At 42.4% G+C, this 25387-nt stretch overlaps 2 protein-coding genes and 1 pseudogene across 3 annotated transcripts; 2 read left to right on the plus strand and 1 right to left on the minus strand.

Annotated features, from left to right (window-relative positions):
• Positions 1-749: 749 nt before the first annotated feature.
• Positions 750-9098, minus strand: LOC117838812 (calmodulin-interacting protein 111). Of its 2 annotated transcripts, none has more exons than XM_034718982.2 (10): positions 8611-9097; positions 8089-8250; positions 7192-8003; positions 6916-7105; positions 5979-6186; positions 4968-5440; positions 4427-4853; positions 3979-4053; positions 3677-3867; positions 750-3588 (listed from the first exon to the last, which is right to left on the minus strand). In XM_034718982.2, the coding sequence occupies exons 1-10, from the start codon at positions 8923-8925 to the stop codon at positions 3460-3462; spliced, it is 2982 nt and encodes a 993-aa protein (XP_034574873.1). In that variant the 5' UTR covers positions 8926-9097; the 3' UTR covers positions 750-3459. The 2 variants fall into 2 exon arrangements, 1 of the variants encoding a protein (XP_034574873.1); XR_004636727.2 differs by having other exon boundaries at positions 3447-3588; positions 3677-3788; positions 8611-9098.
• Positions 9099-20066: 10968 nt separating this feature from the next.
• On the plus strand, positions 20067-20786 carry LOC117835565 (protein FLOURY 2-like). The gene has a single exon (XM_034714921.2). It carries the CDS (start codon positions 20124-20126, stop codon positions 20784-20786), a length of 663 nt encoding a protein of 220 aa, XP_034570812.1. The 5' UTR covers positions 20067-20123.
• Positions 20787-24192: 3406 nt separating this feature from the next.
• Positions 24193-24990, plus strand: LOC140221252 (uncharacterized; annotated as a pseudogene).
• Positions 24991-25387: the final 397 nt, after the last annotated feature.

The raw sequence follows: 25387 nt of genomic DNA on the forward strand, positions 1-25387 counted from the left end.
GGGCCCCACTCGCCGTCGTCCGGCAAGAAGCTCTGCGCTTGGACGGTGTGGTTGAACCGGAGCCCGCTGCCCCGCTCAGGTCCACGACGACCAGCCGGCGGAACAACCGTCCGGCGCAGCCGCCGGCGCCGCCTTCGTTGCCGAGAAGCAGCAGGCCGTAGGACTGCTGGTGCACCTCCGGCGGCGGGAGGAAGGCGCGGCGCCCGGTGAGGGAGTCGTAGACGCAGAGGGCGGCGCGCTCCGCGAACAGGGCGCTACGGCGGAGGACGAGGAGGCCGCCGCGGGACTCCACGGGCGTGTACCTGTCAAACACATCCGGCGCGAACGGCGTCTTGACGCTGATGGTGGAGGCGGCGTCGGACGCCGGGGTGAAGGGCGGCGGGCGGGGCGCGCGCTCGCCCTCGTAGTGGCGGTAGAAGAGGCCGAGGAGGCTCGACGGGCGATGCGGCCGCGCGCGGCGGCGCTGGATGAACGCTGGGCTGAGGACGTGGCGGCGGAGGAGCCGGCATGCGGCGGCGCAGGTGATGCGCGTGGCGGGGTCGCACCGATCTACAATCTCCAGGACGAGCTCCGGCGGGAGCGTCGTCGTCAGCGCTGGCGGATTATGTTTCAGCTCATCTTGCTATGATTGTTGCAATCTGCATGTTACTCAAGTCTCGTGCAATTTCTAAATACAATCTTACGTGCGGAGTATGAAAATATGCCGGAATCGCTTGTCAGAATCAATCGCCAGACGAAAGGGACAACACTTCAGTACTTACTATCGACCTGATTTAATTCATATACCGGTGCTGCTAGCGATCCGGACATTTGATGGAAAATTTCCCATAAGACGGTCTATTACAACATAGAGAAAGAGAAGTCGCAACATCAAGATTTACCTTTTGCAACATAAAACAACAACGATTCGTTGGCATCCAATCGTAAAGATTCTAAGAAAAAAATTTACTACAACAAATGGAGATGTTTCCTGCAACATCCAATTCGAATCCCCATTTTTAGTCGAAGAATCGCAAACTCTGCTAATTAGCTAATGAAACATCAAAAACACCTTATGCAACACAAAAATATTTCTTTGCAACATCAACAAAAAACCTACCATTTTCGGATCGATTTTTGCAACATTGGCATACAGGAACATCAACATCTCAAACTATCCTTTGCAACATCAACTTAGAGACTTGTCGAAGTGCTCGCCAGGCATGTAGCGCATCAGCTCTTGAGGCCTAGCTTGAGCTCACCAGGGTGCTTGCGGTTCAATTTGTAGATGGAACCGTCAGTAGGCATGAGCTCTCGCAGCTCTACTGTGCCAATCCCAACTTGATATCGAGCAACATACGAAGAAGTTTGTTAGCATAGCTCGGTGGCACCACATCTATGGCAACCTGCTTGACCTCCACAGGTTGCTCGCTGCGGCCACCGCGCGACCTTCGCGTGGTGCCGCATTTGGTGCTCGTCAAGGCTACGGCCGTGCAATCCATCTGTTCATGGAGGAAGAATAGAGAAAGAGATAGAACGGTTGGAGAAGAAAGTGCTGGAAGGGAGGGGATAAGGTTTGTGATGGGACGCGTGGTGAAGAAGGGAAGGGGGACAGGGGGCACGTCAGCGTGTGGGCAGGAGGCGTGTCGGGTGGGCAACGATAGCGAAGCGACCGATTTTTTTAATCTCTCCAAACGTAAAAGTCCTAGCATTACCGATTTCGTATAACAATTTCTCTATATCCATTTTCCGAACCGGAAGATATAATATATTTATTTCTATAAATCGATTTTCTGCATTTCGAAGCTAGTCTCAAAAGTGTGACTGATCCTAGAAAAATTTTAGGTGTACCTATGAATGATTTATGTACTAGTATTCTTTCCGCATCCCACCTAACCAACTAAAACTCCAAATTCCTTCAAAGCTATGCATGAACATCACCCAAACAAGTAGGTATAATTTGTTTTATAAAGAAAAAAGTCAACATGACCCCTAATGTATATGTGCTAGCTTACTTGACCCCAAACCTAGAAAATCATATATTATTCACCCTAAATTACGTAAAACTGTGCAAATGATCCTTTAGGATAGTTTTGTGGGCTGTTTTACCCTGTAGCATGCCATGCTGATATGGACCCACTCGCCAAGAAAAAAGTCCCCACGACCCCGCCTACCTCCTGCCTCCATTGCGAATGAGTAGCAAAGCAAACATCCCAACACCGCCTGCGAGCACATCAACCTTGGTGGCACTCCAGTCCACGACACATGGGATGTTTGGTTGCTGGCCACAATTTGCCATACCAAACCTTAGGTAGCTGCCCCACCGTGGCTAGCCACACTTTGTGGCAAAAAAAGATTGTTTAGTTTGTAATTAAGGTTTGGCAAAATTATTATGGTTGGTGTTTGGATTCCTTCCACAAATATTTGGCAAAAACTTGTGGTTGATGTTTGAATTCCTACCACATGATGGTATAAGCACCTCAATATTATAGTGGTAAGATTACCACCAAGGTTACACTTACGAGCTTCGATTGCTTTTCCTCCCGCTTCCGCTGACGCAGCGCCTGTGTAGGATGAGATTCTTCAGATATGCATAGATGGGGGAAATCATAGGTCAGAGATAGTTGTGGTGAGAGAAGAAATTAGCTGCAGCTTGCAAAAGTGCACAGCCTATGAGGGAGGAGTCGACGTGGAGCTCAACGAGCACGGCGGCGCGAAAGCGGGGCAGCCATGAAGCTGAGGTGGGAGAGGTCGAGATTGCTGTGACTGCGGTGAACGGAGGAAGGGGAGCACTTTTTATCGCGGTAGGAGAGGAGTTTTCGACAATGTTAATACGTCATGGAGGGTGTGGCCTTAAAAAAGGTCACCGCACGGTGGGAAAATATGTGGCGGGAGACTTTCGTAGCTGTGGCGCGCCTAGCTTTATTTTTCAACCAAACGCTAACAAAAAAAAATTACTTGTGGCTAACCTAAACTTAGGTGTGGCAGCTCGCGGTTGGTCACCAAGCAGCCCCACTGTCGCACACCGCTATCGCGGCCGTATCCAGCGAGCCGTCGAGAGCTCGAGGTACATCAACAACGAGTAGCCATGGGCCACGGACGAGGTACATCTTCGTGATTTATCATATGTTTAGAAACGAACGCCGTACAGAAAACGAAGTCCAATTATTCCAGCACGCCAACTAGAGTAAATCCCATCAACACCACCATTGCTGTAAGAATCCAGCAAGCAACGACACGGGAGAAAAGTTTGCAAGAATACATGCCCCTAAAATAAGCAAAATAACCCCATGTCACAAGTTACAACAAAACTCTGCAATTAATATTTTGCTGAATAAAGGTGATGCAGAAGATGAGATGAGGAATCACTTTCAGGATGCAACAAAATTCATGTGATTACATTTTTACACCTAAGGATACCCAAAAGGAAAAGAAAAAAAAGGAGTAGGTTCAATATGTCCACCATTATTACGTTCCCTTTTATGAGCCATCCACGAATCTGCGGTAATCCTCTCCAAGTTTTTGGTAAAACTTGACATCGGATGGCTTTATTTTGCTGATTGCGAACTCGAAATGCCTCATTGCTACCTGTTTGATGTCAAAGCTCTCCTGTTGAAAAATTACAGTAGTTTATCAGCAAACTTCTGCTACTGGTAGTGAAGCTTGTTACCAGAGAGGGAAAGAATGAGTAGCATACATCAAGTGCCGCAACAGCAGCTTCCCTGCAGACAAGCTTTATGTCCGCACCAGTGTAGCCTTCTGTGAGCCTAGCAAGTTCCTCTAGATTCACGTCAGGGCCGCATGGTATGCTGCGAGTATGAATGTGGAAAATATCTGCACGGTCAGTTTCATTTGGCGGTTGCACATTGAGCAACCTGTCGAAACGACCTAGGGTATACATCATTCAAAAAAGTCAGACTAAATGAGCGAAGGAATCACACTATGTGTAAACCAAGCAATGCATTTATGTTAAGCCAAAAAATAGACCCAATAAACAACCTGGCCTCGTAAGTGCAGGATCAATTTTGTCAGGACGATTTGTAGCTGCAATAACAATTACTTTCTCGTCCAAACCTGTCGCCACAATATAAAATTATGCATCATCAAAAATATAGAGACCAACAGGATCTTGTAAACCACAAAATAAGTTGGATAGCAGGTCATCAACAAATTCCAACTGTGGATGAGCACAAGTGAATGGCTAAGGCTCCAGTTAATTAAATCATTGACTGGACACATCAAAATCAGATATTTCATGCTTATGCTAGGTTTATTTATAGTCAAACAAAGTACAGTACTGTTATTTGGCAAACCTCTAATCATAGCCTAACACACCTTAGTGGGTAGTGTTAGTGAGATAAGCTGATAATAATGTACCCTAAGGAAAATTTATGAACACACATGACACATCAAGAGAGGAATTTCCTAATGAAGTGATAAAACTCACCATCCATTTCCACAAGCAACTGAGTGAGGACCCTATCAGCAACAGACGTGCCATCATTTTCATGCCCACGAGTTACTGCAAGTCCATCTATCTCATCGAAAAATATTATCGCCGGTGCATTAGCTCTTGCTTTTGCAAATAGCGATCTCACTGCTTTCTCAGAGTCACCGACCCATTTGCTAAAAAGTTCAGGACCCTTAACTGCAAGAAAGTTCAATTTTGCTTCAGAAGCTGCAGCGCGAGCCATCAAGGTCTTGCTGCAACCTGGTGGTCCCATCATTAGCAATCCTTTGGGGGGTTGGATCCCTATACGTTTAAATGCTTCTGGGCGTTTCTGTGGCCAATGGATGGCTTCAATTAGCTGCTGCTTGACACTGGCTTGGCCACCAACATCTTCCCAACGCACCTTTGGAAGCTCAAGCATCACCTGTACAGAATATGGTTGAGCAATTGGCATTGTTTTCCCACAAGTCACATGTATATATAGGAACTATCATGATAGAAGCACACAGTTACAGCCTTGGGTGGATAGAATTGATACCTCACGCATTGCACTTGGTCGAACTTTCGTTTTAGCCTTCTTAAAGTCCTCAGTGTTCACTGACAATGCTTTTTCATCTATCGCATCATAAGACTCACTACCTTTTGTGTTCACATCATAAGACTTGCTACTTTTTTCATTACTATTTGTGCAAGGAGCATCATCCAATGACATGGTTGAGAAACATGCCGGTAATAAGCTTTCTTGATAGCCTGAAGGATCATCAGTATCCCGTATACACTTATCTACACTAGAGTCAGGATGACCAAGTTGTATATTCAAATTTTCTTTTAGGCTGATATAACGGCGAAGAGCACACATTGCAGCCTCATTGCATAGTGCAGCTAGATCGGCACCTACAAATCCATGGGTCTCTAGAGCAACAGACTTAAGTTCCTCATCATTGAGGGAGTGGTAAACTCCAATTAGAAGGTGTTGAAGTATGTCCATCCTCTGTTCTGGAGATGGCACTCCTGCAACCCAGTGAAAAGACAACAAACCATGGTCAATTTGGTTTTAGACTTATATCATTGGAGAACCATGCTAATTCAACATTAGGACAATTAAGTTTGATGCTATTAAGTGCAGGCCGACATTAGTTTCAAAAAAAAACCTTAACTGGCTATTAAACACGTAACAAGATCACCCACTAGGAATGACAAAACATGTACAAGGCAGTCCATTCCTCTTAAGTTAAAATTTTTGGCCAATCCTAAAGGCATGATGCAAGGCAGTCCATTCCTCTTAAGTTAAAATTTTTGGCCAATCCTAAAGGCATGATGCTTGTCCACAAAATCAAGCTTAATGCATGAAAACAATGACAGATTAGCTCAAGGAGTACTAGAAAAGGTGCTAATGGCAAGGCCAGGATTCGTAATGCATTCTGCACATGCATAAGCTATGTTTTAGTTGCAGGCACTTTAGCATTAAAAGCATGATATGAATGTGGAGTAGACTACAGCCACGCCCCTTTATTTAAAAATATATATGGATAACATCAGAGAATTGTACCTATTTCAATTTCCCTATCCAATCTTCCAGAACGTCGCAGTGCAGGATCAATACTATCAGGCCGATTCGTTGCAGCGATTAAGAGAACATGATCATTAGGGCCTACCTCATCCATCAGTTTTAACAGAGTAGCCACCATTCTAATAGATAACTCCTCACCCCCTTCCATCCTTGATGGAGCAATTGCATCCAATTCATCAACAAATATCTAAAAGCAGCAAAGATACATGAGATAGATATGATACTGTTACAAATGGCAACATGGTGGGATAATAACAATACTTCAAATACATAGTATTGCTCCTTACTAAATAAATACTTCAAACCATAGATAATAAGTGCATAAAAATTTTAATATACATCAAATATGCAAATTTCACAAAGAAAAGCAATGAGTGAACAAGACAAAAGACAAGATGTTCCCAAGTATGAGTTGTGCAATATTAATATAGGCAAGATAACTGCTCTGGTAAAGTTACTTAAGCAATGATATTTAAGGAGAAACTAGAAACAGCCTTCAAGCTAATCTTCTCCTTGTACGTACAGGGTGCATTTTGCATTAAGAAGAATATATATAGCCAAGCATAGTGATTTGCCACCATGGGTGTGATAAAAATAGTGGAAATAGCTACAAGTTCAGTTTCATGAATTTCAATGGAAGATGCAGTTTTAAGACTTAAGAGTTGCAGAGCGCATCAAGATATTATGACAGATTGGGCACAACAGTACTACTCTCCAAAAAATTAAGTTGCCAGTATCATTCAAAAACACGAGTCACAAAAGTCAGTAAAAAAATATTGTTCTTTTTCTAATGCATCAGGGGATTCAGAGTAATTAAAGTAATACCTGTGAAAGAGGTATCTCTATTTGGATTTTCTTTTTTTACAGTTGACTTGGCAGTAAGATAATGCAGCTGAGCATTTGAAGAAAATCTAACCACAGCAGGTGCAGCTTTCTTTGCTGAACTGAAAACATCATACAGAGATTTCTCACTTTCTCCATAGTAATGACTAATGATCTCCGGCCCGTTGATTGTAAAAAGGTTGGCTCCTGCATCATAGGCACAAAAAGAAGCAAGAGAGGTTTTCCCGGTTCCAGGTGGACCATAAAGAAGAATACCTTTATATCTGAAAACAATCAGTATATTACGAAATTAGAAGAATGAATATTATGGCTGAAAATCGAGGGAATTGTATATCTGTTTACACAATACCTTGGGAAACCAATTTGATCAGCAAGTGAAAACGAAATTATTTCTTTTATGGTTGCTGACTCTTTAGATAACCCACCAAGCATTGGAGCGTGATTGGAATCTTCATTTATTTTATTATCATACTCGTAAACTTGCGATGGTAAATCTGTCTTATCTGAGCCAAGCTTCTCAGTGCAGACTGAATCAGACAGATGCACTTTTGTAGTTCTATCCACAAGGATTGAAACTAGGGTTCCCCCCAAGTTAGATGAATCTTCTGCATTAGGCAGTGTATTCCCTTTCTCATGCAAATCATCTCGAGCATAGCTATCAAATTTTGCTCCCATCACCACAAACAAGGACAGTTTCCCGCACATTGAGAGAGGAATAAAGTTCCCTTTTAACAAGTGTCGACCATTAAGCCATCGTGAAGCTGAAGTCTGCAACAACTCATTAACTTTCTCGTCTGCTAATGCTGATCTCGTAGTGGTTGGATCCAAGCACATTGAAGAGCCACTGTTGGATGCAAAGTCATGGGATTCCTTCCTATGCAATGTAGTAAAAGGACTCTTCTTAGGTGTCTCCATAAGCATTTCATTTCTTTCAGAGAGGTAGTCAGATTCTGAATGAATGCCACTGGAAGATCCAACCTCAGGTGGAATTAGGCCAAGATAAAGGTCCTTACATTTTATTACCCGTAAAATATCTACATCATCACTATGCTTTGGGTCCTGAGATGTACACAAGGGGCTAAAAAACAACGGTCGACCTACTGATGGGTACCCCAAAACACAAGCAAGATCCCAAGAGAGCTTGATGCCATTCTTGTGAACCTAGAAAGACACCCAGCCAAAAACGTTATCAGTTCGTTACTCTTAGCATTTAGAAAGCAGGAGAAGCAAAATAGAATAGACATACCTCACGTGAAAGGAAAACTGTGGCAACAACAAAGTTTCTTCCAGCTTCACCACGTAGAAGATCATTGTCCACATCAAGATCAAAGAATCTGTTGCACTCCTTAAACAAATCGTCTAGTGGGAATCCATCTAATTGGTCACTTCTCGAAGAAATTAGTGACACCTGCAAACAAGGAAACATATCTCAGCTTAGTCATCATTCAAAAAGGACATACAAACAAGTAACCAACATGTTTGTGCTCCGCGGAAATTCTGAAGTTACTTTCACGATCATTAAACAGCACACACATTAGTAGGCGCACACTATCAGGAATGCTACCAGTTGGTAACTGCCAGTAAAATTAGAGATCCAGTCACAACAGAAATACAAATTTGAGCAACAAGGTCCAATACCACGATTCCTTGAACTGATTCTAGCTGTATGACCTGATTGTATCTGCATTGAAGGTAATTCACAGAAACAAATAGTCCAAAGTTGAATGAACAGGCCACAGGCACAAAAGGGGAGCAGGCGGGAACTTACGGAGACGAGGCACCCGGGCCGCATCCCGGCGCCGACCATAGCGGCCTCAGAGAGCCAGAGCCTCCCCAAGCAGCCGCCGCTGCTCGTGCCCCTGGAGGCCACTTCGGCGACGGCGCCGGCGAAGCAACCCTCGCCGCCGCGAGGCACGAGCACTGGGAACCGCGCCGCCGCCGCCGCGGCGATAGACGGTAGGTCGACGCTTCCCTCACCGTCGCCGCCGCCGCGGTTCTCGGGGCCACGGGACGAGCGGGTGTGCGGGGACGGCTGCGGCGAAGCCGCCGGCTGCTGCTTCTTCTTGCCCTTGGAAGGAGGCATGGCGGCTGCGGAGGTTTGGAGGTCTTTGTGCTTTCTAATTTTGGCTGGGAAAAAAGATACATGGATGCGCGCGCCGGCGAGGCCGCTGGTGGAGGAAGACGGCGGCTGCCGGCGTCGGGTGGATGCGATTGCGAGGCTTCCGGTTCAGCCCTTGGGCCCAAATAGACCTTCCCAGTGAATGGGTTCTGATCGGGCTGACTCTCAATTTGAAGTTTGGAAGTGTCTCATTTGGCGGCGGATGAATCTCCATCAATGGTGAATTCAACATTTAAACATCTTATAAAAATTGATCACATTTAAGCATCATAAAATCGATCACCCAACATCACATGATACATACATCTACAGCAAATCGCAAACATCTATGATACGACACTCGCAATATCCAAAAATCTCTACTGCAATAGCATATGGTACCTAATGCAACATAGCAATTTTCTCTTGTGCGCAGCGATCCAATCGAGCTGAGGCTGCCTTTTTTGTCGCGCTGGTGCAAGAGCCACCGTCCATCCTTGGCCCATTGCCATTTGACCCCAGACCCCTCCATGCCGCGAATTATGATGGAATTGGACGGGGCTGTAGCCGAGCACGCAGCAGCGACAAGCAGGGGTTCCAGGATTGGTGCTGTTGCAGAATCGGGACAACCGATGCAAGGAGGAGGTCTAGCATGCCGGTGTGTCACCGGCGCAGTGGTGTCGAGTCAAGCACGTGGTGATTTTATGATGTTACAAACTCAAGCAGATGCCAATGCCAAGGTTACAGTAGTGGGAGATGTGTGGGAATGGAATTGAAGGAGAAGGTTGGGAAAGAAGGGTCTGGAGGGAAGGGGATAAGAAATTTACATAAAGAAATGAGTGGATAGGAAAGGAGCACAAGCTAGCGTTGGCGTCCGGTTATTTTTTTATCTACCTGGATGTCCGTCCACTGGCATTACCGCTTCTATTTTTCTTCAATGTATCTTCATTTCACTATGTTCCACTAGCATTACCGCTTCTATTTTTCTACAATGTATCTTCATTTCACTAACAACATATTGATGTTTTGACGAAGCAAGCTATTGATGTTTAATATTGACATACTTTTACCCCTGTTTATCTTCAATAATGATATGAATTTAACACCTAAACTATTGATCACACCTAATAAACAGGTCATTTTCACATTGCAACATATTTTGGAGGATATGATCGAGAAGGCTTATAGGATTAAGCTAATATACTTACATTGACAAAGTGTTGAAATGGTTCAACATGGAAGAGGCAAAGAAAGGGTTCTTGCCTATGTCGCATGGCATACACCTTAGCAAGACTCAGTGTCCTTCGACTACTGATGAGCGGGATCGCATGAGTAGAGCATCATATGCTTCAGCTATTGGATCTATCATGTATACAATGATAAGTACTCGCCCAGATGTTTCATATGCGCTAAGTATGACAAGCAGACACCAGTCTGATCTGGGTGAGAGTCACTGGACAACGGTGAAAAAACATTCTTAAGTACTTAAGAAGGACTGAAGATATGTTCCTCATCTATGGAGGTGAGGAGGAGCTCGTTGTAACAGGTTACACCGATGCTAGTTTCCAAACTGATAGAGATGATTCAAAATCACAATCAGGATTTGTGTTTATGCTAAACGGTGGTGCAGTTAGCTGGAAGAGTTCCAAGCAGGAGACGGTGGCTGATTCTATGACAGAAGCCGAGTACATCGTGGCTTCAGAAGTCGCGAAGGAGGGTGTTTGGATAAGGAATTTCCTTATTGGGCTTGGTGTGTTCCCATATGCGTCTAGCCCATTAAATCTCTACTGTGACAACAATGGGGCTATTGCGCAAGCAAAGGAGCCAAGGAATCATTATAAGAACAAACACGTAATGCGGCGATTTCATCTCATTCGAGACTTCATTAATCGGGGTGAGATCAAGATATGCAAAATACAGACGGATTTGAATATTTCTGATCTGTTGACAAAGCCTCTTCTGCAGTCTAAGGATGATGTGCACATAAGAGCTATGGGTATTAGATACCTTCTAGATTGACTCTAGTGCAAGTAGGAGACTGTTGGAGGTATGCCCTAGAGGCAATCATAGAGATGATGATATTCCTTTGTATCCATATTTTATATTGTGTTCCTTCAATATTCATTAAAGGCTACTTGAATTGATTGCAATTATGCGAATTGTGTATGAAACTCTTTACTTGTATGGTCATTCTAAAAGTTGTCCCTAGTCCGAGTTCATGTGAGGACACACATGAATATTAGACTAACACATGTATTAGTTGATGACTATGTTTCATAAGTCATGGACATGAAGATGTCAAACTAATAATGTGGGCACGTGTAGAGACATGTGCTAGGACTGACCCAACACGAGTTACGTAGTTCTCTCTTTACACAACGTGTACGCTTTGTCCTTAGACCTGAGACTGGTGTACTCAAGATGTGGATCGACTTACTTAGGGGCTATCAAACGCTACACCATAACTGGGTAGTCATAAAAGTAGCTTTCGGGTTTGTCAAGAAGCATGTTGTGAGGCATGGTCAGTTAAAATGGAATTTGCCCCTCCCTATTTGAGAGAGATATCTCTGGACCCCTGGAGTGATCGAATCCGGAAATGCATGGCCATGCTACATGAGGTTAAGAGTTAACCTAAAAAGGGATTCCGAATCACAGCATCGAGAAAGAGTGGTCGGCTTGGAGCTAGACCAAATATCGTGAGGTAAAAGGAATAGCATGTACGTGATGTTGTGATGGTTCATCTGATATGATCTTCGTGTGCGTATAGGAGTTAGTATGTCTTGCTAGAGGCCGCTACTAGCTATTTGCTAAGTAGGAGTACTCGGGCCATGTCTATACGTATATGAACTTATAGGGTCACACACTTAAAGGGCTGGAAGCCCAATTCGGATGTGATCTGAATTGGATCAGGTTTAGGAGTACTAATGGGCCTCGGACCTAGAGGTCCGTTACGAAACCCTATATATTGAGGGGTGGGGGGCACCCTAGGGTTTTATCCCTTTTGCACCAGCAGCAGCCGCGCCTCCCACGCCTCGCCTTGTTGCAACTCGTGGACCTATCAGTCCGGCTTGCGACGTTTCCTCCCGCACGTGTGGATACCTGGGAAGTGTTGCATCTGCAGCACTTGGACGAGCCGCCGCACGAGAGCTTCGACTAGGAACTTGACGAGCCGACGACAAGCCTGACGAGCCACGACACGAGGAGGGAGTCGCTGCACATGGACGAGCTGCTGAGGAACTGCTCGACGTTGACGTGTTTGACTACACTACGTCGATGTGTGATCGACTTCGCTACACCGACGTGTATCTACAACTTTCGCACCTATGCGTGGAGTGGTAATCCCGTGATCTATAACAACAGTTATTCCTGGTATCCCAATAGCAGTGACATCAACATGGAGGCACCACGCAGCGACCGCATGCTACTCGGTGGGATGAACACTAGAAGCTCTTCCATGCAGTTTGGTGAACCGTGTGGAATTCCCGAAACCGCACCACCAACTTCAAGGAGAGAACTCGCTCTCGTTGTGGCTACACTGAAAATAAGTTGTTATATGACTTGACAATAAAGAGCAAGGAGGAAGAGGAGAGACATAAGAATATTGAACGAAGACTTGTTGCCAACCATGATTTCGATAATGATTTTATTCAGAAGATTGGTTTCCACAATGATATCTACAAGCTTCTGAGCAACATTGGTTGGATGCAATTTGTTCTCAACAGTCCTGTCATCGTACAAAAGGATGTGGTTGTCGAGATGTTCATGACTATGAAACAAGTTATGAGGTGGAATGATGAGATGGCCGAGCACATTTTATGTTTATCCTTCAAGATAAGAGACGAAGGAAAGATTATCACATATTGTGGCATCACGGATGTTCTGGGTTTCAATCCACAGGTCCCAGAACTTGGAGAAATAGAAGAAGAAGAGTTGAAGGTATTTTGGAAGAAAAATTCCAAGGAAGATAATCGGCAAAGGAAAATTATTTGCAATCCCATCCTACAAATATTGTTTTTTGGATGTGCCATCATGTCTCTGGGAGGATGAAGGAGACCCAAATTACTGACACAAAGATGAACTGGCTTTATTGTGCAGTTGTGAAGAAGTCATTGACCCCTCCTATATGATGATCAAAAGGTGGCTCGCTAAAGCAATATCTGAAACTTGAGTTGTTGGGTCAGGCTACTATCTCACTATGATTGCGGCATGCTTAAAGCCACAAATTGAAAGGCTCCCTAGTTGGTTTATAAAAGCTGGAAGCATCGACGCCAAGACCATGAAGAATGCACATTTGATCGGCGACGATGAAGAAAATGGCTATACAGTTGGGGTCAACAATTTTAAACTATCCGATAGAAGACTTGGAATTTATCATGTGAGCAAAACCGACTGGCTAGAAGAGGGAGTATTATTCCCATCAAAGAAAGGCTGAGGGCAAAGAATCGAAGAAGGTTCATCCTCGCAAGTAGCTCCAGAAATACCACTGCCTGCTCCAAGTTCAAGCTACTGGCAGACTGAGTTCCAAAATGCACAAAGTTATGATGGAGTTCCTAAAGGATGGCAGTAGGAGCAATGGCCGGAGGCGCCAGCAGAAGCATGGGCGCAAGGCCCATTTGCACCACATTTTCAGTAGTCGGCGTACCAACCACGTCCTAACTTTTAGCAACCGGCGCATCAACCACCGCCGCCACCATATGGCTTTCATGGTTACATACCACCTCCTTTTCAAGGTCGCCCACCATATGCTCCATTGTCTACTTAGTTCAACCACCTACCACAGCCACAGAGAAGTGCGCGCATCATAAGCGCATATGTGCAAAGAAATTTACAGGATGCAGATGCTATGAGGCAAGCGTCGACAGGATTAAGGATGGAAACTTAAGCATTGTCTACCAATTCAGCATGATGGGAATTGTGGCTCCAGATTAGTATCAAGGTGGAGCGTAGGAGCACTACGAGTAGGGATGTAACGAGCACCAGCAGCAAGGAGAGCCACATTATGAGCCGCCGCAAGATGACCTGGATTAAAGACCGAAGGGACCAAATAAATACGCACACGTGTGGTTTGAATTTTCTTTTCTTTTGTTTATTTATTTCAGCATGTGTGTTGGGTGTGCGTAGTATTTTCTATTTTACGTTTCTATTTTATTTTCTCTTTATTTTCAGTTTGTGTGTTTATTTCACCATGTCATGCTTAAATAAAATATGCATCACCTGAACCTAATGATATGTGATTAATTGTGTGGTTTAAGTTCTTGTCATGTTGAAAGATGACGATCGTTGTCGCTTTGTTTAATTTTTATACTTGGTTCTTGCACCATAGAACTAATGCTCTCTCTAACACGAACTAAAATTGACATAAACACCAGCTTATCTTTTTTGTGGAGGTTTTGATAATTTGGACCCATATATTTGTTTATTGCTCTCTTTTAAATGGATCAAAGGCTCTTTTATTTTTAGTTACAAATCATACTAACCTTGTCAATAATACTTCTTGCAATTGCTCTACCAATCCAAAGCCAAAAATTCATATGATGAACCCTAGATTGCAAAATTTATTTTTGGGTGAATTGATTCAAGATTTACTTCTGTGGTATGAGACTTAGGTCATTCCTTTTTGTGTAACCCTTTATTGCCAGCCTTTCTGTCCATGCATTGTGGATTTCTACACTGGAAATCTCGCAAACCTCACTGGGCATCCAAACCTAAACCCAAATATATCATTTTGTGACTACCTCCTTGACCACAACCCAATATGAGTATGGAAATTATTTCAACGAAGATTCGGAAGATTATTCAGTGCCTTTTCAAGAAAATCAAGATCTGGAGGCAACCACCAGTGCGTGGAATAAAAAGCGGAGGAAACAGAGGCTAGAAGGGGCCAAGCCGATCGGCCTAGGGTGTTTTCCCCTCTGTTGCCCATAAAATTTGGTGTGGAAGTCCCTCTAGAGGAATAAAATATTTTTTTCCTGAAGATCGAAGATTTTGGTACATACATCAACAGTTTATCTTTCTTCCTTTTCATGCTCAAGGACAAGTATCGTTTAAGCATGGGGGGAGAGTTGTCACATTATCTCTGACTACTGCTGAGTAAGTAATATGTTGCAAAGAGTTCTAAGGAGCAAAAAGAAAAAAAATTGTGGAAAAAGAAAGAAAGAAAAAGAAAAGAAAGAAAGAAAGAAATGAGAAAAAGAAAAAAAGAAATAAAGTACTCATCAGTTCTTTGAGCTTCGTATAGATCCCAAGTGCTTTCAAGATTAAGGATTATTTCATACTTATTTTCGAACTTTGTGCAATCCGATTACGAGAACTTCATCTGCATCTCACGATCACTCTTTGCCCTTGCACATGTCCACTATCTAAATGTGTGTGTTCATTCTCTCCCTCTCTATAAGCAATTATTTTCCATGACCTTTGTGACAAGTCTGAGTAAGATCCATTAGAAGTCTTTCTTATTTTGATAATATCCTGATTATAATATTTTTTCTAGGAGTAACCTTCCCAAAGATCCAGATAAAGCCTTACACATATTTTATGAGTGATGACAGGTTGGAGAAGTTCTAGCATAGGTTTGAGAGACTTGATGAGCTGAGAGAACATGAGCAATTGTAACAAAGTTTAAATTGTTGGTCTTGGTTTAGTTTCTTTTTGAAAAAGTTTTATTCAAAATCTTGAGGTTTGTTTAAAATTGAGAGCAAAAGAATAAATTTATTGTGGGAGTTGCTTAAATGATATCTACCCTCCATATTAGAGAAGGTTTGTTACAACTTGAATATTAATTGAAAAATTCTATGAGAGCATTATGTTTTCTTGTGTGTGATCAAGTGCAGGATTGAACACCGAAAGGCAACACTAATTTCTATTAAAGGCTTACTCGAGGATGAGCAAGGTTTAAGCATGGGAGGATTGTTGACCCTCATTATTGACACACTTTAACCCCTATTTATCTTCAATAATAACACGAATTTAATACCTAAACTATTGATCACACCTAATAAACCGGTTATTTTCACACGTGCAACATATTTTGGACGTTATTCTGTTTTTGCAGGAAATTGAACTTTAAAGTATATTTTTGGATAAAGCACTAAACGAGCAATGAACCAATCAAAGATGAAGGCCAACGAGGCCAGGAAGGGCCTAGGCTAATTGGCCCAGAGGAGCCCAAGTCGATCGGCCTAGGGTCCTCTGGCGCCCCCTAACGCCCATCTTTAGCAAGCAATCCTCTGAGATGATTTAAGGGCTAAGTTTGTGAAGATAAGGCAAGGATCACTTCGAGATCAAAGAGGAATCAAACAAGATTGTGGAGATTTGGAAAGTTATTGAAGATCAATCTCATCCCGAAGCTACCAACGTGCCAGGCCCACATGCAAGTGAAAATAAGACTCCTGAGCATCTAAGAAGACTTGGGGATGAAGTAGGGTGCGAGGGGATAAAAGGAAGGCCTAGGCCGATCGGCATGGACCCTTCCAGGCTGATCGGCCTGGGGTATTCCTTCGTCCCCTCGCCTTTCAATTTTTGCCACGCGCTCTCTGGACTATAAATACCCCAAAAATCCATCGAGCCCCATATCAAAGATGACGTACTCGACGTGAAGCAACAGAGAAGGAGAAGAAGCTTGAGGGACACCTTTCCGGAGAGCTGAGGGCCATGAAGTTTTCAAGCGTTAGCGTAGCTGAACCTCTGCTGGAATGATCACCCTACGAGGAAGATCACGCTAGAGTTCTGAAGTTAGGAGTCATCAAGATCAAGGTAGGATCCCGATGGTGATCTTGTGATATACAATCATTCATGGTGAAGTAATATATGTGTTCATGTTCTTAGCGATCTAAATATCTCCTTTGATGGTCTTATGCTTTATCGGGTTTGCTTGCTTTTCAATCTATGAATCGATGATAGATTGCTTAGGGTATTCTTGTGGTCATGGTGATTGGATTTTCATGCCTGATCTACTGATGAGTATAACATGTTATTTTGATCATGCCCTTAACCTGCTTGCGCTGATAGAGGTTTATTGGGTTTGCTTGCTTTTCATGCCTGATCTACCGATGAGTATAACGTGTTATTTTGATCATGCCCTTAACCTGCTTGCGCTGATAGAGGTGATCGTGATAGGATCTTTCTTTTGTAAGTTGGGGGGTTTCGGGATCCAGACTAGAGGTGTAGATTTAAAGATGCTTTTTACTAGGATCATATCTGTGTTGCTTTGCTATCCATGCTCAGAATTACAACATATGCATAGTATAAGTTGCTCTAGATTGGTTACCTCTACTTTATATTATCTGTCAGTACATGCTTAGTAGATTGGATCTGAATCACTCATCAACACCAAGTTCATACTAACAATGCTAGTTGAAATAGATCTTGTTCTATAAGTTTTACGGATTGATAAACCTTGGGGGAATACTCTGAGGAAAGAGATACAAATCCGTACGCTTGCAATTCACAATTGGCGTGCTAATAATCGTCAAAACAAGCTTCAATACAAACTTCTTGAACAACAAGTTCATGGTCACCTTTGTTCTTAATAGTTTAACATTTATCAATCCTTTCACTTTTCCTTTGATATGCAAGTCAACAACCAATGCATATAATCGCTGTTTCTCTATATATCTTTTTCTTATTTTTTCCTTATCTCTTCTTTTGCATGTTTTTTATGACATGATCATGACTTTGTCACTCATAATAAGATCCTAACCAAAACTCACAAGGTCATTAGTTCCTTATAAAACCCACGAGGGACCTAAATACATTTTCAAAATTGGCTCTCATATTCCTAATAGAAATGAACTTATAACGAAGATCCCTTTTATTTATGACACCATGATGATCTCATCCACATTCAGAAACTTAGGTCCTTGTAACTACACTCAACAATTCAATCTTGTACAATGAAGGGCTTGTCTGCTGCAAGCAATTGGCATTGGTGGTTGCTGCCACTTCGAAAGAGATGCCTTCCGAATAGGCAATCGTTAATGATGTTGATTCAATCATGTATGAATACGTGAACATCAATTATTAATAGTATTGAGTTGCATGCACCAACCAGTTCAACCCAAAAGCTTAAGCTGATAGGGAAAGGTGGGCAATTCACTTATACTCCAATACTCCCCCTCACGTTCATACTCCCTCAGGCTGCATGTGGAAATTGGAATGGACTGCAATTATTTTATTTAATCGCGCTCGCCAGGATTCGAACTTAAGACCTCTGGCTCTGATACCATATTAGGTTGCATGCACCAACTAGTTCAACCCAAAAGCTTAAGCTGATAGGAAAAAGTGGGCAATTCACTTATACTCCAACAAATAGGTGCCACTAAACTCATTACATTCATTCTCTCTTTCCATTTGCTTCCATTTAATACTTGTGTTGGGGTGGTATGGAGGTTGAGATGTACCAACCCATTTGAAGCTGTTGGCGCTGAAAATCGGCCGATGGCCGTCAGCGTCGAACACACGATCCGGGAGAATCTACTTAACTCCTGTTCGGGTTACTGCACTAGTGTGGTTCGTGCGGTATGCCAGTCAATCTGACCTGTTGATTGACAAGGAAACAAAAGTATTAAATTCCAGGGGTTTCGATCGGCTAAAGTTCCGATGTGTCTTGAAAAGCGTATTAGTGAATAGGCTGATTTACTGTAGAGATGACCGGCTACAAACAGCCGATAACTGCGTAGCAATTGTAAGGGAAACTACTAGAGCAACCTAGACAACACTACAAAGGCAACACTTGGAACAAATCTAATTGGCTATGTGATGATAAACAAAAATATAATGATAAGCCGACAGTTCGTGTCTCAAGCTGGATAACCAGTGATAAAACTAAAACAACAGGTAAAACCTATAATTCTAGTTAATATCAATAACTGGTGAATAAATCTAAATAAAACAACAGCGATACGCTAGAAGTTAAAGCTTAGATATTACTCGATAAGTGGAACTTACCAATCGGCCGGAGATCGTGTCGATGCAGCCCCGCCAACTCGTACGAACTCGTGAAAAGAAAAGGTTTTGGCGAAGTCACCGACTTGAAAGTAAAGTATGGGAAAAAAAGTAGATTTGTTGTATTGATTGATGTGTTGTTCTTTACAAGCCTTACAAGGCAACTATTTATACCCTGTTACAACCGATTTTCTAACCGACTAGAATCTATCTCTAATTTTAAAAGATAACAAATACTTACAAACACAACTCGTATCGGAGTCGGTTACTATTTTTCCACGGGCCAGTCTCTTTCTTCAACTGCCCGTCACCTTGGCCCACTTCAGGCCCACACCGGCCAAGCCGTTCTGGCTCCCAATCGGCCAGCCTCTATTGACTCCTTCCGCCAATCGGCCAAAACACTGCAGCTTTAATCGACCGATTCTCAACTATAGCTTCTTGTTTGCCGCATCGGCTGACTTCCTTCTCCTTTGACGCCGATTCCAAACACGTGTAAAAATCCAGCATCAACAGAAGCTTTTTAAGGAGGAAAGCAATTGATGATTAAATATTCCACTTCTACAAGATCACAAATGGTCTTACAAATTTCTTGAAACCCTAATATATCTAGAATGAAAAGGAATATGTTGAATCTTCATAAAAAAGATAAAATTCAGACTCCAGATAAGAGGGGTTCTAGTTAGTATGCTTTGGGCTATCAACCATTACTAAATATACATTGGACTTACTGCATATACATAAGACCCTTCAAGAAAAAAAGCAAAAAGGTATGAAACATCGAGTGCTGTGACATGTGGAACACATGCCTAGTAGTGGACAAATCTAGTTTTGAGAAAATTATAGATCCATGTCACCATATCACAACATTACAAACTCAGTTCCATAAAGCAGAAACCAATTTGATGTGGCATATTTAAAGTTAAAGTAAGCATACTTCCACTGTTCATTTATCAAGAAAAGATAACAGAAATAGGCACGGCTATAAAGTATATAACATTATCATCAAAATACGTACTTAATATACTTCCAATAAAATGAGTCATCAAATGTTGTAATTGACTCGATGCCATGTCATCTATACTTATCTGGAGTCCTAAGACTTTGTGTACAAAATGCCGGAGCCTTGCTTGTGGTACTTCATCTCCACATTCTATAAATAGGCCCCGAATCATATGTTAGTTCATCACCCATAGCAAGAGCAAACATAGACACTAAAAAGCATTACCAAAGTCTTAGCGAAGATGGCAGCCAAGATATTTGCCTTCTTTGCTCTCCTTGCTCTCTCGACAACCGCTGCTTCCGCGTACATTTCACCTCTAAGTGCTCTTGCCGCAACCGCTAGTCCCCTATTCTGGCCTCAGGCTACTTCTATAGCAGCCACACACCCGTGCGTGCAGCTGCAAGCGTTGGCATCCGGTATCTTGGCCCCATCAGCCGTGCTCATTCAACAACCACTTGCCATTCTTCAACAGCAATGCCAAGCACATCTTGCACTACAGAGCATTATGTCTCTGCAGCAGCAGCAACTATTGGTGAACAACATTGCTACCATGCTGCCAAATGTGTTCAACCAATTGGCTCTAGCAAACCACATCACCACTGCCAACTGGCAGCAACAACAACTCCTGCCAAACGTGTTCAACCAATTAGCTCTAACGAGTCCTTTGGCCCAGTGGCAGCAACAACAACTCGTGTCTAGTGTGTTCAACCAAGTGGCTTTGGCGAACCCTATCACTGCTGCCTGGCAACAACAACAATTGCTACCAAATGTGTTCAACCAACTAGCTTTGGCGAGTCCTCTCGCCCACTTGCAGCAACAAGCACTTGTGGCTAGCGTGTTCAACCAAGTGCCTTTGGCAAACCCCTACTTGCAGCAGCCCTTCATCGGTGGTGCCATCTTCTAAATGATGTATGAGGTTGTACTCCAATAAAAAATTTTGACATGCCAATTGTCATGAATTAGCATTAATAATAAACAAAGATGATTTATTGGCATCCTATTCTATGTTTATGTGTGTCTCATAATTGTCTGTGCCAAAGTTATGAATTTAAAACTTTAAATGATAAGGTAAAAAAAAATATGGTTCAGGGTCATCCCATATGTGAAATGCTTTAATCACTCCCCAACCACTGTACATATCATGCTATCATGCTACTGTAATCAACTAACTAAATGCTTTGTCAAGTTGTATATTATATGCCCAACCTGGATGATGTTGTTAGAAAGTCACATTCACCAAGTAATGGGCCTTTACTACCATATCATGGAGCAATGCATGATTGGCCAAAGATGTTAAAATTGCTTGATCAAATATGTATAGGCCTTCGTGCTTCTTTATTCATAGAAAGTACATGAGGCAAAAGTTGTGCATCAAATGCCTTTGTTGCAAGGCACGAGCACTCACTATTTTTTAGAAACAAAGGAGATGCCCTGATTGCAAATAAACATAGAACCAAAAGGTAACAATTCATACATGATTAAGATATACTTTGGTAATCCTTGGGACATCTGATTGTCTCAACATGGATGATAATATATCGATGCCAGGCCTCATAACTCATGATGAATCAACATGGAAGGGCTAGGCATTATAGTCGTAGTAGGAAGTTAAGAGGCTTCGCCACTGAGGCTGCATAGTCAAATACTTGTTCAGTGACATAGATTAGTATGACAAAAATACTACCACATGAAATTTTTATTTGTAAGTTATATATGATTTATGGAACAAAACCTATATATGTTACTGGATAAGTTCAGTTGATAAGAAAATTCTAGATGCACATCGTCAATTTGCTACATTGCAAATTCACATTACAACGTGCAAAATCAATTGACATGGCTAAGGCTTTCACTTGAGTAAAGATGGACTGATCATAGCGATAGTGCTTAGGTCTCAAGAAAATACAAATATAAAGGCACTTTTGTAGTATAAGGTACAAATTATATTCCAACAAATACCGTGCAATCCAATCAAATAGATTACTAGATACCAAAGCTAACTAGATAACATGTCATTTCTAGCTTATCTAGCTAACAATCTGTTTTGTAAGGGCTAACAATTATCATTTGGCGGATGATGAACCTCCATCAATGGTGAATTCAACATTTAAACATCTTAAAAAATCGATCACATTTAAACATCATAAAATCGATCAAGCAACATCACATGATACATACATCTATAGCAAATCGCAAACATCTACAATATGACACTCGCAACATCCAAAAATCTCTACTGTAAAAACATACGATACCTAATGCAACATGGCAATTTTCTCTTGCACGCGGGGATCCAATCGAGCTACAGCTGCCCTTCTGTCGTGCTGGTGCAAGAGCCATCATCCATCTTTGGCCCTTGGCTAGTTGGCCCATTGCCATTTGACCCCAGAGCCCTCCACGCTGCCAAATTGGATGGAGTTGGACGACCATGGTGAGGCTGTGGTCGAGCACGCGGCAGCAACAAGCAGGTGCTCCAGGGTTGGTGCTGTTGCAGAACCGGGACAACCAATGCAAGGAGGAGGTCTAACATGCCGACGTGTCACTGGCGTAGTGGTGTTGAGTCAAGCACGTGGTGATGGTGGTGAGAGGTGGAGGACAAGGAAGCGCGTTACAAACAAAAGTAGATGCTAGTGCCAAGGTCACAAAAGTGGGTGATGTGTGGGAATGGAAGTGAAGGAGAAGGTTGGGAAAGAAGAGTCTGGAGGGGAGGGGAGGGGAGGGGAAAGGATAAGAAATTTATATAAAGAAATGAGTGGATAGGAAAGGAGCACAAGCTAGCGTCGGCGTCCAGTTATTTTTTATCTGTTCAAACGTCCGTCCACTAGCATATTACCGCTTCTATTTTTCTTCAATGTATCTTCATTTCACTAACATTGTGTTGATGTTTTGACCAAGCAAGCTTCAATACAAACTTCTTAAACAACAAGTTCATGGTCACCTTTGTTCTTAATAGTTTAACCTTTATCAATCCTTATGCACTTTTCAATTTTCCATTGATATGCAAGTCAACAACCAATGCATATAATTGCATTTGCTCTATGTATCTTTTTCTTATTTTTTCCTTGTCATATCTTTACTTTTGCATGTTTTTTATGACATGATCATGATTTTGTCATTCATAATAAGATCCTAACCAAAACTCACAAGGTCATTTGTTCTTTATAAAACCCACGAGGGACCTAAATGCATTTTCAAAATTGGCTCTCATATTCCTACTAGAAATGAACTTATAATGAAGATCCCTTTTATTAATGACACCACAATGCTCTCATCCACATATAAAAACTTAGGTCCTTGTAACTACACTCAACAATTCAATCTTTTACAATGAAGGGTTTGTCTGCTGCCAGCAATTGGCATTGGTGGTTGCTGCCACTTCGAAAGAGATACCTTCCGAATAGGCAATCGTCAGTGATGTTGATTCAACCATGTATAAATACGTGAACATCAATTATTAGTAGGTGCCACTAAACTCATTACAATCATTCTCTCATTTCCATTTGCATCCATTTTTAATACTTGTGTTGGGGTGGTGTGGGGGTTGAGATGTACCAACCCATTTGAAGCTTTTTAAGGAGGAAAGCAATTGATGATTAAATATTCTAGTTCTACAAGATCACAAATGATCTTACAAATTTCTTGAAACTCTATCATACTAACAAACTCTAATATATCTAGAATGAAAAAGAATATGTTGAATCTTCTTAAAAAAATGATAAAAGTCAGACACCAGATAAGAGGGGTTCTAGTTAGTACGCTTTGGGCTATCAGCCATTACTAAATATACATTGGACTTACTGCATATACATAAGACCCTTCAAGAAAGAAAAAAAAAGGTATGAAACATCGAGTGCTGTGACATGTGGAACACATGCCAAGTAGTGGACAAATCTAGTTTTGAGAAAACTATAGATCCATGTCACCATATCACAACATTACAAGCTCAGTTCCATAAAGCAGAAACCAATTTGATGTGGCATATTTAAAGTTAAAGTAAGCATACTTCCACTGTTCATTTATCAAGAAAAGATAACAAAAGGAGGCATGACTATCAAGTATATAACGTTATCTTGCCAATACGTACTTAATATACTTCCAATAAAATGAGTCATCAAATGTTGTAATTGACTCGATGCCATGTCATCTATACTTATCTGGAGTCCTAAGACTTTGTGTACAAAATACCGGAGCCTTGCTTGTGGCACCTGATCTCCACATTCTATAAATAGGCCCCGAATCATATGTTAGTTCATCACCCATAGCAAGAGCAAACATAGACACTAAAAAGCATTACCAAAGTCTTAGCAAAGATGGCAGCCAAGATATTTGCCTTCTTTGCTCTCCTTGCACTCTCGACAACCGCTACTTCCGCGTACATTTCACCTTTGAGTGCTCTTGCCGCAACCGCTAGTCCCCTATTCTGGCCTCAGGCTACTTCTATAGCAGCCACACACCCGTGCGTGCAGCTGCAAGCGTTGGCATCCGGTATCTTGGCCCCATCGTCCGTGCTCATTCAACAACCACTTGCCATTCTTCAACAGCAATGCCAAGCACATCTTGCACTACAGAGCATTATGTCTCTGCAGCAGCAACAACTGTTGGTGAACAACATTGCCACCATGCTGCCAAATGTGTTCAACCAATTGGCTCTAGCAAACCACATCACCGCTGCCTAGTGGCAGCAACAACAACTCTTGCCAAACGTGTTCAACCAACTAGCTCTAACGAGTCCTTTCGCCCAGTGGTAGCAACAACAACTCGTGTCTAGTGTGTTCAACCAAGTGGCTTTGGTGAACCCCATCACTGCTGCCTGGCAGCAACAACAATTGCTACCAAATGTGTTCAACCAACTAGCTTTGGCGAGTCCTCTCGCCCACTTGCAGCAACAAGCACTTGTGGCTAGCGTGTTCAACCAAGTGCCTTTGGCGAACCCCATAACTACTGCCTGGCAGCAACAACAATTGCTACCAAATGTGTTCAACCAACTAGCTTTGGTGAGTCCTCTCGCCCACTTGCAGCAACAAGCACTTGTGTCTAGCGTGTTCAACCAAGTGGCTTTGGCAAACCCCTACTTGCAGCAGCCCTTCATCGGTGGTGCCATCTTCTAAATGATGTATGAGGTTGTACTCCAATAATCAATTTAGACATGCCAATTGTCATGAATAATCATTAATAATAAACAAAGATGATTTATTGGCATCCTATTCTACGTTTATGTGTGTCTCATAATTGTCCGTGCCAAAGTTAAGAATTTAAAACTTTGAATCATAAGGTAAAAAAATAGGGTTCAGGGTCATCCCATATGTGAAATGCTTTAATCATTCCCCAGCCACTGTACATATCATGCTATCCTAATCAACTAACCAAATGCTCTGTCAAGTTGTATATGATATGCCCAACCTGGACGATGTTGTTTGAAAGTCACATTCTCATCCTCCCCACCGTCGCCGTGCTGACGTCGTAGGTGAGGACGTAATCATGCAAGAGCCAGTGGACCACGCCGCC

The sequence above is a fragment of the Setaria viridis genome, chromosome 9 (genome assembly GCF_005286985.2).
Source record: "Setaria viridis chromosome 9, Setaria_viridis_v4.0, whole genome shotgun sequence".
Lineage (NCBI taxonomy): Eukaryota > Viridiplantae > Streptophyta > Magnoliopsida > Poales > Poaceae > Setaria > Setaria viridis.